General features: G+C 59.9%; 4 protein-coding genes across 4 annotated transcripts; 2 read left to right on the top strand and 2 right to left on the bottom strand.

Annotated features, from left to right (window-relative positions):
* The first annotated feature begins 38 nt into the window (after positions 1-38).
* Positions 39-2,028, top strand: BDZ90DRAFT_233490 (hypothetical protein). Its single transcript, XM_025506652.1, has 3 exons — positions 39-982; positions 1,052-1,294; positions 1,373-2,028. The coding sequence occupies exons 1-3, from the start codon at positions 372-374 to the stop codon at positions 1,935-1,937; spliced, it is 1,419 nt and encodes a 472-aa protein (XP_025360973.1). The 5' UTR covers positions 39-371; the 3' UTR covers positions 1,938-2,028.
* A 1,486-nt stretch (positions 2,029-3,514) lies between these two features.
* Positions 3,515-5,357, top strand: BDZ90DRAFT_261669 (hypothetical protein; the record flags this gene model as incomplete). The annotated part of the gene is made up of 4 exons (XM_025508398.1): positions 3,515-3,613; positions 3,685-4,077; positions 4,921-5,247; positions 5,310-5,357. The coding sequence occupies 4 exons, from the start codon at positions 3,515-3,517 to the stop codon at positions 5,355-5,357; spliced, it is 867 nt and encodes a 288-aa protein (XP_025360972.1).
* Positions 5,358-7,066: 1,709 nt separating this feature from the next.
* On the bottom strand, positions 7,067-8,899 carry BDZ90DRAFT_233487 (hypothetical protein). Its single transcript, XM_025506651.1, has one exon. The coding sequence runs from the start codon at positions 8,635-8,637 to the stop codon at positions 7,255-7,257; it is 1,383 nt and encodes a 460-aa protein (XP_025360971.1). The 5' UTR covers positions 8,638-8,899; the 3' UTR covers positions 7,067-7,254.
* A 51-nt stretch (positions 8,900-8,950) lies between these two features.
* On the bottom strand, positions 8,951-13,587 carry BDZ90DRAFT_233486 (hypothetical protein). Its single transcript, XM_025506650.1, has one exon. The coding sequence runs from the start codon at positions 13,533-13,535 to the stop codon at positions 9,285-9,287; it is 4,251 nt and encodes a 1,416-aa protein (XP_025360970.1). The 5' UTR covers positions 13,536-13,587; the 3' UTR covers positions 8,951-9,284.
* Positions 13,588-13,710: the final 123 nt, after the last annotated feature.

The following is a 13,710-nucleotide window of genomic DNA, read 5'->3' as shown; positions in this document are numbered from 1 at the left end:
TGACCTCGATGCGAATGCGACGACATCTTCTCGCTCGCCCCTAATCGAGGTACGCACGCACGTACGCACGCACCCACGTACGTTTGACCATTCGCCAAGCGATACGCCATAGATATCGTCGCTTGAATTCGATGTCAGGGCGCGAGGCTGAGGTTGGTTGAGTAATTGGATCGGGTGAACATTTCGAGTGGGCCAGAGCGCTTGAGGGTCCATGAAAGATCAAGACTTGCTCCAAAGCTTCCTCAAGGAGCAGGGCGATGCTACCTCGACAGCTTGACGACATGACACCTCGCCGCCGCCGTATATAACTGCTCCACCTTCCTCCTCTTCATCGCCGCTGCCCCGCAACATCACTCCTTCCTTACACGATAATGTCTGGTCTTCCACCCCAACCCAACCCATTGGCCTACTACGCCTGGATGCCCCCGGCCGAGGCATCTTCCAATGAAGCACTCGCCGTCCTGGACGCCTGCTGCCTCGCCGTAATCAGCTACGATGTCGTCTGCCACTTCTCCTTCGACCTCGCCCGCCTCAAGGAGCTGCGCTTCAACCGCGATACCTTTCTGCGCGGCTCTACCTGGTACCTCCTGTCTCGCTGGCTCACATTCATGGCCTGTTTGGTCGGAACCGTCTTCGAGTACCTGCGACAGAATGGTAGCTGCTCGGCTTCCTGGACGATTTTCTCCGTCTTCTACGCCCTGGGCAATGCCTCCAACTCGCTGCTCCTCGGTCTGCGCGTCGTCGCCTTTTGGAACAAGGATAAGCGTATCCTCTGGGGTCTCGGTCTGCTCTGGCTCGCCGTACTCGGTATGGACACGAGTGTCGCCTGGGCTGCGAGGGGATACGCTCTTGCCATCGGGGATCAGCAGGTCGGCTGCGTCATTGGCGATATTATCATGGTCAACGGCGTGAACATCAACATCATGGGCTACGCCTCGACGCTCGGCTACGACGCCATCTGCCTCGGCTTGATCATGTACAAGTGCGTAGCGCGAGGCGAGACCGCGCGAGGAGCGTCACTGACCTGGCTGCATTCTGCTCCCCCGCACAGGCTCTGGCACGCCGACGGCCAAGTGGTCCCTTCCTTCAGCGGCCGCGAAAAGGGCTCGGCGCTGCCCGTAACGCAGCCCCGCTCCACGAAGATGATTACCCCCTTCCTCCGTCGCCAAACGCTCATCACCTACGCATTGAGCTTCTCGGCCTCCCTCGCCTTCATCATGGTCCAAATCAACCCGCGCAAGGAGTTGAATTTGATCGCTACCATCGCATTTGCTGTTCCGTTCGAGACCTTTCAGTGGGTAGTCTGAGCTCTCGTGGCATTCAGCAGGACCGTAGCTGACCGCGCCGCGCCGCGCCGCCTTCCTTTGCTCAGGAACTGCCTCATCTGCTACATGTTCCGCTCCCTCTTCAACTTCACGCGCGAGCAATCGCTCCCGCAGCCAGGCCAAGGCGTCGGCGCCACGCCGCTCATCGGCGCAGGGGGACGCCCAGGCAGCGGGGATCGCAGCTCCGGGTCAGGACCAAGCAGCAGCCAGGGCCACTACACTCATTCGACCAGCTTCGACTCCTCCTCTGCGGCGAACCACTGGGGCACACCCAAGTTCAACACTGTCTCGCCCTCTCTCTCACAGGCAGGCGGCGTTTTCCCCAGCAACGGTCGCAGTGGCAGCTTCTCGACTCACTTCAACAAGAGGCCCTCCTTCGCGTCAACGACTACCCCAGCTGGCAGCGCGGTCGGGTATGGATCTCAGCCGCCGACGTTGTTTTCGGCCAATATGGCTGGGCAGGCGATGGAGCACACGCCGAGGGCTATGACGCCGCGATCGCAGCCTTTCGTGAACTCCGCGGTCGAGGGAGGGGATGGACCTGTGTTTAGGATCACGCAGACCGAGGACGTAGAGATCGCACCACCTGCGGGAGCGAGGTTGGCTGCATAGGCGTGCGGTTCGGTCGCGTCTATGTCTGAGAATTTTGATCCTGATGTATCATAGCGACCGGATATTCGAATTTTCCTATGATTGCTAGCTTGCCATGATCGTGCGAGGAGTGAGAGGAGAACGGCGCCGCCTAGACTCGCAGCTTTGCGAAGTGAGGTGCCAGGACGCCACAACAGATCGTGCTAGCCATAGTCCATGACAGCAGATCAAGCTCAGCGTCTGACGATCGCGATGCGAAGGCGAAGGCGAAGATCGGAAGGAGAGATGGCAAGGCAAAGTAGGAGCGCACCGAGGTGTTGGACGAGCTCGTGCGGGTCTTGCAGTGACCACGTGGCCAGTTCCGTACCACCGCACGGACGTGCACGGACGATCCGTGCTCCAACCCTCGATGCGTCCACGACCATCGTGTTCCTAGCCCGCCCAACCACGGCCCGCAAGCGTGCGGACGGGCAAAGGGTCAGCCCAGCCTGTCTGGCTGCCTGTTGAGGTATTGCCCCCGCCCGAGCACCTACCCTCCTCTCCTCCCTCATCATCGTCGCGACGCCCCCACCACCCATCCACCCCCACAACAAGTCCAACTCGTCTACGACCCATTGATATCGATCGCCCGGCCCTCCTCGCCCAAGGGGGAGGGTCTAGCTCTCCCAACAAGCTTGACTCATCAGCTGACACCGAGCAATTCGCAGCCAAGGCCTCCTCACGCCATCAAGGCAGCTCCCCGTTCACCTCCTCGTACTCATCCTCGCTAGCAGCTGCTGATCTGCTTCAAGTAACGCAACTGCTATCGTCAAGAATAGCGGGGCCAATCACGCCTTTCTGGTGATGCAACTCGCTTGATCAACCTTGACAACCCTGTCAGCCGTCGCATCCGGCCTCCCAGCATTACCCTCTCGTACTCGGCCCTCCTCGTCACCCGTCACGACCAAGCCTGGCACAAGCATTGCGTGGCCTACGAATCACCAAGATAGACCTCAGCAAACTGTCCATCACGCCGCGTTGGCCCAGCAAGACCATCAAGGCCATCTGTGGTCCGAGCAAATCAGCGCTCACTTCATCACTGAATGTAGATCGTGTACGGTCTTATCAGACGTTTATGCTGTGGCGGTATCTCCTTGGGCGAGCGTGAGCAGCAGGACTCGGCAGGCGATGCGGCTTTCCTAACTACCATGGAGGCAGTGCTTGCTCGGCACCTTCGTCCCATCATCCGTACCACAACTACAACCAACCACCAGAAACGCCCCCCCCCTCCTCTCGATGCCCACCAACTCGAACGCGACGCCGGCTACCTCGTCGGACCACAACAGCGTCGCAGGCGATGCGGCTCTCCTCGCGGGCATGGAGGAAATGCTTGATCGACACCTTCGCCCTCTCGTCGGAGAGATCAACGAAATGTCAGCCAAGGTCAGTTGACATCCGTTAACGGTCATGGTGTGCTGAGCAGCGAGGGGAACAGCAGCACACAAGCTGCTTGTGCATACAACGTCTCTTCGACCGCGCATCCGCTGGCATCGAATCATCCTTCTCGACACGAGGTGCGCTCGCACATCCGAGAGCACCACCCCGATTACTATGCCATGATGGCTTTGGGCAAGCCCATCAACCCTGGCGTCTGGGCCCAGACCGACTTCTCATCCTTCCAATGGCTCCCCGAGAACATTGGTAGCCTGCCTGAGGATGTCGAGCTAATGGAAGAGAAGATGCAGCCATCGGACACGGCGCCCCCTTCTTCATTCCCAACCTTCTGCAGCAAGTTGCGCCTGATACGGCCGATCTTTCTGTCCTCCCACCCGCACTTCCTGGTGAGGATGGGGACGATGCCGAAGCAGACGACTGCCTCGCGCGACATGTCTTTGGTATGTCCAGTCTGGCTGGCTTTTCGAGCTACGAGCAAGAGCAGGCGGAGGAGGGTCTGATCAACCTCGTCTTTGGGCTCAGCCCTCAGGCGGGCTACCCTTACCCCAACCACCAGATGGGCGACCGACTCGAGTGGGCGATGGGACATGAGCACGTCGTCCCCCTGCCCGGCCAAAGACGCTTGCCAACGAGGACCAGGAACGGTGAGTTCCTCAAGAGAAAATTCAACCGCAACGTCAGGGAGAACGTCTCGACGAGTCTTCCGTATGCTCCCACGGCTTGGCCGGTGCGTCCTCTTCAACGCCCTGACGACAGCGAAAGACCACTCTCATCCGAGCCCCTCCGCTTCCCGCATCGAGTGATTGGGCTTGCATGATCCTTCGTGCCCAAGGCCATTAGCAATGAATCCCTTGACCGGGACGGTAATGACGAAGGGAACAGACAGCACCGAGCCGCACAATCCACGCCACTCCAGTTTGTGAGACATGTTACCTCCGTGATGAAAGCGATGAAGACCAGGCGGAGGAAGAGGACGAGGACAAGGATAGGAGTGAGGGAATCGAGCGAGGCTGCAAGGCTGACGAGCAAGAGGGGTAGAGTCCGCTTTCTGGAATGAGTAGGGCAGCCGAAGAGATGATAAGGGAGTTTTGAAAATGATGGGCATGGGCTCTCGGCATGGACTTGAAGAGACAGAGCGATCAGGGTGTGTGAGATCGACGGTGAAGTGGCGCAATTCAAAGAGAACGTTCCATCAGCGATAGTGGCCAACGCTGCCGGTAGGAAACCCGAGACCGTCTGGCGGTGTAACAAGCCCTATTGTAAACACGTAGCTACATAACGTGATAATCTACAATGGCCTGTGCCACATAAATGTAGTCGCTGCCTGCTGGTGATGACCGTAGACGATGGCGGTGCAGGTCGCTCATGATTATGTAAGCACCTCACCCGCCCGCCAAGTGGAGAGAAGCTGCATCTGCCTGCGTTGGCTGCGCGTCTTGCCTGCCTCGAGATAGCAGGCCACCATCATCCAACATTTCGTGCACATTTCGCGCCTGACACCTTATCATCTCTGTCCCCTTCCTACCTCTGCATCATGTCTGCTTCTTCAACTGACTCTCTTCGCTCGCAGCTTGTGGGCACCTGGCGCCTCACCACCTTTGACGCCGTATACGTCTCGGACCCCTCGCAGCGCAAAAAGCAGATGGGTGACCAGCCCAATGGCCTCCTCGTCTATAGCCCTGACGGATACATGTCAGCGCTAATGACCTCGTCAGATCCAGAGGTACATCTCCCGAAAGCGGGCTACGCCGGGAAGTGGACAGTCGAGGACGACCGGGTGCATCATCATGTCGAGACGTCGACGCAGGATGCTTGGGTGGGGACGACGCTTTCGCGCAAGATTGAGCTCAAGGGGCAGGAGCTGTTGCTGACCACGTTAGATTCGTATGGACCAGAGGTGAGTGGCAGCATCGTAGCACGGTCTCGCAATAACCTTGGCTTACGCTCATCGCCTCGCAGGGTCAAAAGTTCATCGTGGAGGCCGGGTGGAAGCGGGCTGAGCCCTGATTGCAATACGAGACGCATCGCAGCGGAGTGGCTTGCACCGCATTCATCTCATCGACCAATCAACGCGGTCGCTTCATGCCCGCAGGGCCTGCCTTAACTCGTGCCCGTCACTGTTTCATCGATGCCGGCGGCGATTTGACCGAAAGCCGTGCGTGCGTGCGTGCGTGCGGCACAGGCCCCCGCGCCCCGCGATTCCGTGTCCCGCCCTGTCACTCAAAATGGTTGCGCAGGTTCACTTCTCTCCACAATCGGCCACCAACGGCCACTCAGCATCGCACAATCCTCCTGGCCAGCTCTCCCCTGTCGACCGTCGCCCGATGGATCGATCGATCGGGGCAATGAGGTCGATGAGGACCATGGCAGGCTGGTCGACTCGGTCATGGCATCCTCGAGCCGCCTAGAAATGTCTATATAGAGGGGCGAAGACGTCTCCCCTCGTCCCTTTCTTTTTCCCCATCCCCAACAAGCCTCTCAGTCTTCCGCCAGCTTTCTTCCGATCCCGATACCTCAGCAACTACACCACCAATGGTCAAGATCGCTCTCTCCGCCGCTGCCATTCTGGCCGCTGCCGCCGCCCTCGTCTCAGCTGCCCCCGTCGAAGAGCGTGCCACCACCAAGCCGCGCGTCTTCGCTACCGGAGGTCGCATCGAGATTGTCGGTCCCAATGGGTTCAACCAGAGCGCCACCTTTGACAAGCCGGGAGGCAAACTCAGCTTGGGTACCATGAGCGCTGGTCTCCAGATCGTGGGTAGCGGCGGCGGACCCAGACTTGCAATCCCACACAGGCTGACCTTTCCTTGTCAACGCACACGCAGGACGTTCTGACCCACAGCGACGACTACTCGTACGCCACGGGCTACGTCTACGTCGGACCACTCTCGTGCGTCACCGCCAACAAGGCATCGGGCCCCACCTCTTTCCTCCTCGACAGCTGCCCCGGGCAACTTTACCCCGATGACAAGCGAGACCCCAAGGAGTTGGAATCGCGCCAGCGCTTCCAGTTCAATCTCGAGGGCGAGCAGCTTCACATGGTTCTTGGCGATGCTAGCAACGGCATCGCTACCAGACCTAACGTGCGCGTTGTGGGTGGTGGAGAGATCCACACCACGCAGGACAGGGCTGACAAGCTTTACCTCAACACTTACTCGGGCTACCGCAACTAAGAGCGCGCGTTTGCGCTCAGCTGGGCCGGCCTGTTGTCCTTCCTGCTGATCAATCGATACAATATGACAACGTTCGACTGGCCGAGGAGAAGTAGCAAACGCTCACGAGGGACGCGGCCCGTGCACGCCTGTCTGCCGTTCCTCTTGTGTCAGACCCTGTTGCTCGACACGATGTAGCGCGCGCTCGATTGCTTCGTGCTTTCCTGTCCTTCACTTGAACTCTCCCACCTTCGTCGTCTTCTTCTTCTTGCTCACATCTACAGCATCTGGATGCACTCAGAGTGGCAATGAGCCGGGAAGACCGGCCACAAGCAGCTCGAAGACCCAGGTTAAGGGACGATTGCGCTAATGCGCGTCCTTGCCGTTTCCGCCGGCTAATTGATCGGAGCAAGGCTTGGCGCTGAGCCATATGCGTGCTGAAACCCTACATTTACACGGCCTCGTCCCCCTTTCCTTCTTCCATCCATTCTCTCTCCTGCCACCATCATGGACCGAGAGGATCTCAAGGTTGCCCTCTGCCTGCTTCCTTTCATACTTTTCTTGGGCTTCGGTATGACCCTATCCGTGTGGCTCGATCAGAAGGCCGAGCAGAAGCGTCTCCAGGAGCTCAAGGAGTCGCAAGAGGGACAGCTATTGATGTTGTGAACCCAAGGCACGAACTCCGCGCCGGATGCTACGGTGGGGAATTCGACTGCGGTCAAGGGACAACTTCTACTGTACAATATTACATCGGTCTATGTACAAAAGCCTACGGCAAGGAGGAAGACGAGCCCTACCAGCGAGATCGGCCCGCTCCTCTGAGCGGTCCCGCCATTCTGGCCGCCCAATGCAGGCTCTCTGGTACCAGTCGGTCCCGCCGCACTCATCGACGTCGAGCTACTTGCGCTCCCGCTCAACGACACCGCTGGCGCCGCAGCCCCGAAGATGGCCTTCTGTCCATCACCCGACCCATATACCTGATCAGCGTTATGTCCCGCCCCGTTAATATAGTACATCTGGTGGCGCAACTGTCCAGTCGCGAAGCCCTGCCTCTCTTCGGGCGTGGAAGTCACGTAGCCGCGTGGGTCACCGCGCTTCCTGGTATCTAGAGCCGGGTAGAAGCCTGGGTAGTCTGGCGTCGAGCCAGTGGTATTGGCCAGCAGGTTGAGGTACGCCCAGTAGTCTAGCGAGCGATCCTTTCTCTCTGCCCCTCCCGTCGCTCGTCCGGCACAGAGCTGATCGCCTTCATCCTTTACCACGTCCCCGAGGCCAATGACGTACCGCACGTCACGAGCGATATAGCGTCTGAAGAGGTCGCGCGGCGAGTCAGGCTCTAGCGCGTACGGCGCTGTGTAGTTGCTGAACCCGTAGCGAAAGTCGTCGTACATGGGACAGGTGGCAGGATTGAAAGGTACTGGCCGATCGCGCGTAAAGTAGAGCATGGACGACGGGTCGCCGATGACGTATCGCACGGCTACGTTGCTGTTCGGCGGATCCTTGCCGACGACAGCATAGCGCTGCAACACCTGTGCGCCACCGCCATGCGCTACGAATGTCACATTCCTCATACCACTGTACTTGCTGTACTTCTCCAACAGCGTGTCGAGAACAGTAAACACGCTCACATTGCTGCTCTCTGGGTGTGTGCTTCCATCCCCGCCCGTCCAGGCATTGGGGTCCGCCCAAGCCAGACTGGAGGCGTTGTACGCTCGCACGTCTTGCGTGGTGGAGAAGAAGAGCGGAGCAACGAGGAGGGTATTGGGCGAGGCGCCGGGTAGCATTGCCCGTAGTGCGGCCTGATTGGCGTTGGAGAGAACATTGTAGTAGAAGCCCGCATTGCGATCGATGCCGTGAAGAATGATGTACGCTGACGTGGCTGAAGACTCTTGTGCTGGCGTGCTGGAGACCCAAGCAAAGACGTTCGCGCCATTGTTGCCTACGGGTATGTTCGCTGCGTGAGCGCCTGGCGGTGTAGCGCCTACGGTGGTGAGTTGCGGACCATTGCCTCCGTGCGTGGCCGCGCGAAGCGTTGTGTAGGCATCGCGTCGTACGCGATTGAGAGATGTCGAGCTGGCGGTGACAAGTTCGGAGAGTAGGAGAAAACAAAGAAGGGTGACGAGCGGTATCCTAGCCAGCATGGCCGGCGCAATGAATGCTGGTGTGATGCGCGATACGATACGAGATGCGAGGACGAGTGCGAAACGAGATGCAAAAGACAAAGTGCGGACGAGGTACGAGTCTATGAGGAGGAGAACATGGTACGGAGAGTAAGGAAAGGAATAGCCATCGCACCGCGACTTCGACGCTACCAATGAACCAGCCGTCCAGCGCATTCCCGGCGACCAAGCATTTCAAAATGCCCCGCCCTGCCCTCAACCTCGGCCGCGACATAGACTAGGATGCAGCTTCGAAAATGAAATCGGGCAAATGTGCCCGCGCCCTCGCGCGCACGTCCTTTCGACTCGCGCTCGCTCCTCGGCTCCACGCTGCGCGAGCGGAGACAACAAATGCCTCCTGCCGCACGGCCGTTGAGGGCTGCCGTGAGTGCACGGCGGGCGGACCTGCGTTTGGCGGGTCCACAATGTGAGGGCCATCCGTGACGGCAATTGAGCAAGACTGGGCAAGCAGAGGCTCAAAGAAGGTTCTCTCTGGCCTCGCTGGGCTCGGCGGGGCGCGACGCATTGGGTGACCTCACAGGGTAAAAGGGTATGATGTAGTGGATCCGCAATAGAGTAGATCGAGCTAAGTGTACATGTGGGTGAAGAGATGCAATGACGCGCGCTGACTAGGGCGCGGTCGACTTCCTAGACCTCCCTCTCCTCAACTCTGGCGCTCTCCCACTCGGTTGACCGGCACGAGATGGAGATGACAGCGAGACCTGCGGTTGTACGATTCGGTCGGTCGTCTTGCGCGTTGGTGACGATGCTGAGTGCCGCGTGTGTGGTCCGGCTCGAATCGCTGCTGACCCTTTACGCGAGGGGCTAGCGCCGTGCTCCCACTCGGTATCCGAGTACGGGGCGCGACGCTCCCTCCGTGAGCGACGAAGCGGCTGCTGTCCTCTCTGCTGCTGCTTGCCCTCGTCCTCCTCATCAATCACGGCCAGCTCTCTCATCTCCTCCTCCAGCGGCGGCACACTGCTCAGCGGCGAGTCGCTCCCTTCGGAGGGATTGGGGACGCCTTCACGCCACGCTGCTGCGACGGCCACGGCCATGGCTACTCTCTCTTCCGTATCGTCCGCCGACTCTTGATGCATCTCGTGGTCCTCCTCTCCCTCGCCGCGCGAAGGGTCTCCACCGAGAACGGCCTCCTCTACGCTACCTGGTGTGTCGGCTTCTTGAGGCGGAAGGCCAGCAGCAAGATCCATGCCGTCGCCGAGGTCGTACGGCTCTGCTCCCTCTCCACCCTCCCCGGTAGCAGCTTCGATCTGCTCCTCTCTCTCTTCCCCTTGTTGCTCAGCCTCTTGCGCCTCTTGTGTCGCAGTCATCGCAGTAGCACGCGGTCTGCCCTCCAGGAACACCCTCGGCATTAGAAGTCTCTTCCAGTACGGAATCGTCTCCCCCGCGTCGCGCATCCTCCACAGCTCCACGCGCGCTTGAGCCTTCAGGTCCGTGTTGTTTCTCTTTGCCAGCACTTGACTCTCACTCCCGGTGCGACCGTGTCGGCTGAGGACCTGCGCGTAGACTTGGTAGTGAGGGTCGACTTCTTTGAAGCGGGCGAGGGCGTAGAGGGAGGTGAGGAGGGTGGAGATCTCGTTGGAGGTCCAAGGATCCTTGTTGCGACGTTGTGAAGAGGTTGGGAGCGACTGTTGAGAAGCCGCAGGGGCCGAGGCGGAGGCATGCGAGCGGGAGCGCTGTTGCTGTGATGCCCCGGCTCTACGGGTGCGATTGGGCCGGAAGTCGGCATCCTCATCTTCATTCCCAGCATCAAGCTGGTCTGAGGACTGATCCTCATCGCTGCTGGCGTCACTTTCCTGCTTCGCCCGCCACTGTGACGCCGAAAGCTGTGCGGCCACCCGCTCCTCATCGTCGCGAGAGTTGTCTTCTACTTCGATGGGCTCCGCTTCCGCTTCTCCCTCGTCGCCTTGCTCGTCCTGTTCATCCCCTTCACCCTGCCTCTCATCTCCCTCGCCCTCCTGTCCATCCTCGATCGCTATCCCAACCAAGTGCGGCCGGAGGACAGCCTCTCTTGCGGGATTCTTGCCACTCTTTCTAATGCGGATTGCCTCTGCGACGGCCGCCTGAAAGTTAGCTTGCGGTCTTGGAGTCGGCAGATTCTCCAACCCAGGACGAACACGCGCGAACCAGTACTCAAGAGTGAGCTGGTTGCGCGCCGCGATCAGAACCGGATTGTCATCTTCTTCGAAGCCGCCGGCATCGGCCTCCCCACCTTGTGAGGTGGCTGCTCGCCATTCTTCGAGACGTATGCGATCGGCGTCGCTGATCGTTGTTGCGGTTACGACTGTTGCGTGCGGGGTGGTGGTCGTCTGGATGTGCGGTTGCGCGGGGGCGTCCTCAAGTTGGAGCGCTGCTTCTGCCGGCTGACCTTCTGCGTCGATGGGCAGTGAGAGCGGGACAGGTCCGCCAGGCATGTCCATCCTTGGCACAATGACGGAGAAGGGCAGAGGCTTCCTGGGCGGCTCAGGCCATTCGATCATCTCCTCCTCAGCCTCAGCCTCAGGCTCCCCCTCATCCACCCGCTCCTCCAGTCTTTCACCCCGCGCGCCTCTCCTCCCCCTCTTCCTGTATGTGCTCCCACCTCTATCCCTCTGCTGCCTCCTCTGTCGCTGTCGCTGCTGCTCCAAAAAGATATCTTCACTCATCTCCTCATCCTCCTGAGAGTCGAAGCGCATCTCCCTTTCGCCTGCGGCAGAGCGGTCATTGAAGCGCGAAGGGCCTGCAGTAGCCGGTCCGCGGACGAGGCGTCCTTGCCTGACTTGAATGCCGGTAGCGGTGGGCGACCTGGCGACAGTCCCGCCACTCCCACTCGCTCGTCGCTGCTGAATGGCTGCAGCGAATGGCCCACTCGGGGGAGAAGAGGGTGGGACATCCGCCTCGAGCTCATGGAGGGCTGCGCGTCTAACCGGTATAGGTACAGGAGTGTCACTTTCGCTGCTACGTCTTGGTGAGTCGCGAGGAGGCGAAGCGGGTCGTCCATCCGCCTCCCCCTCGAGCTCCCGCAATGCCTCTCGCCTGACTGGCGTGGAAATGGACAGCTCACGATGACGTCGCAGGCGGGAAGAGGGGGCGTTAACCGCCTGTAGCTCGCGCAGCGCCTCCTGTCTTACTGGAGTGGACAGCGCGGGTTCACTATCGCTCCGTTGGCGAGAAGAGGACGAGGGAGACCCTTCTGACACCGCCTCCTCTTGAAGCTCGCGGAGTGCTTTGCGCCTGATTGGGATGGGAAGAGGGGGCTCGCTGCCGCTACGCGAACTGCTGCTGCTGCGTCCGCTCAAGTCGTACCCAAAAATGGAGCGCTCCCTGCTGAATTGGCTCTGCTGACTCTCCTCGCGCATCGCACGTAGAGCGACGGAGGTCGAAACGGAAAAGTCTGACGCGTAATCGGCGCCCGAGGAAGGAGCGCGTGATCCGCGCCTGAGTATCGTAGGCCCAAGCTGCCTCGACTGGGATCGTCTCTGTCTCGCCTGAGGGATGCCACGCTCATTCGCCACCAACTCTTGATAGATATCCATCCTATCTTGCGCCTCCAAGAAGTCCGAAGCGGATCCAGCCTGTGAAGCCGCTCCCCAGCCGCTGATTCCGCTCATGACGATACTACCATCCTCTCCACCACCTCTCGACGCCTGACTCTGCGAGTCCATAAGCTCGCGCAGCCACGCTTCTCGTTGCGAAGCAAAGGCCTGGGAATCGACTGGCTGAGCCGCTCCTGGGGGTAGTACGCGCCCAAGTGGGGCAGGAGGAGGAGGTGGAGAGAGCGGATTGCTCGGATGATTCGCGAATAGACGACCGAGGAGGTGAGGTTCTTGATATCCCGCAACTTGCTCCTCTACCTGGCTGACGATGTCCAGGATGAAGGGGGTGATGTCCAGTGCCATTTGTGCGAGGGGGAAGGCCGTACGGAGGGCTTTGGCGTCGTAGGCTATCCCATCGACGATGATGGCTCGTTTATCTGTCAGCTCGATCCAGTGCGCCTGTAGCTTGCGCTTGGACTGCTGACGACGAGCCGCGAGAACCGAGTCCAGACTGCTGGGACCGAGGAGCTCGTCCAGCTCGCCGTCTGCTTCGTCTTCGAGCTCATCGCGTGAGGCGTGTCGATCGGAGTGTAGCTGAGTGAGACGAGCAATGTACACTTGCGTGGACAGTTCAAGGTGATGCTCCAGCACGTCGTCGCTCAGCGGCCGGTCGTAGGGGACGATATGACGGAGGAAGACCCGCCAGGCGTCTTGCATCTCGGCAACATTGCGGCAAGGCCAGGTGGTGGGCGTGGATGAGGAAGAAGGGCTACTCGGAAGGCTCCAGATGTAGTGTAGGAATGTCGCACAATTGGCAATGAGCATCGTCTCGCGGAAGCCTAAGGGTAGGCCCTCGTCATGATGATGGTCGGACAGCAGTGAGCGAGCCACCTCGTCTGCGTCGATGAAGTGATGGTGGTACTGCGCATTTTCAAGCAGCTGATTCGTCTTGTACGAGTCGAATGGCTCCCAGTTGCGCCGCATCTCGCTGAGCGTCTGCGCCGATGTGAAGTTGTCCTCGTCAACAAGGCGAGCGTAGAAGGCGAGGACTGCAAGGGCATTGGTCGCCAGGGCGTGGCATCGTTCCTCGAGCGTCGGCGTGGGCGGTACAAAGCTGATTTGAGATCGCCGTGGTATCTTTGTGGGAGGTGGCATCTGCTCTGCTGCTTCCTCTGGCGTATTGGAGGCCGCCTCCTCTGCGAATCGCACAACGCTGACAGATCGACGACCGCGTTGACCACCGGATGCCTTGCGCCATCCACCGCGAGCCTGCATCCGGGCACTGCTAAAGGCGCCGGTCAGCCGAGCAGGGCCTTGTGATGGCATGCGGGGCGATGGTGTCGCCATCGCGGGCGACGAGATGAGGATGACGAGCGATGGGCGGTTGATTGATATTGGTTGGAGTGGTACGAGGGAGAGGCAGCAGCCGTCTCGTTGCTCGCGGGGCGGCATGCACACGGAAGCAGTCGCGTGGCGCCTTCCGAGACGCGATGAGCCTCACGTGGGTGAGACACCCGAGTGG

The sequence above is a fragment of the Jaminaea rosea genome (genome assembly GCF_003144245.1).
Source record: "Jaminaea rosea strain MCA 5214 unplaced genomic scaffold BDZ90scaffold_11, whole genome shotgun sequence".
NCBI lineage: Eukaryota > Fungi > Basidiomycota > Exobasidiomycetes > Microstromatales > Jaminaea > Jaminaea rosea.
The sequence above is the reverse complement of the archived record's forward strand: the minus strand, read 5'-3'. Positions and strand labels throughout refer to the sequence as shown.

Coding starts and splice junctions, on each gene's coding strand:
- BDZ90DRAFT_233490 (XM_025506652.1), top strand. CDS start 372: ATGTCTGGTCTTCCACCCCAACCCAACCCATTGGCCTACTACGCCTGG. Junction 983..1,051: donor CTCGGCTTGATCATGTACAA/GTGCGTAGCGCG, acceptor TCCCCCGCACAG/GCTCTGGCACGCCGACGGCC. Junction 1,295..1,372: donor GTTCCGTTCGAGACCTTTCA/GTGGGTAGTCTG, acceptor TCCTTTGCTCAG/GAACTGCCTCATCTGCTACA.
- BDZ90DRAFT_233487 (XM_025506651.1), bottom strand. CDS start 8,637: ATGCTGGCTAGGATACCGCTCGTCACCCTTCTTTGTTTTCTCCTACTC.
- BDZ90DRAFT_233486 (XM_025506650.1), bottom strand. CDS start 13,535: ATGGCGACACCATCGCCCCGCATGCCATCACAAGGCCCTGCTCGGCTG.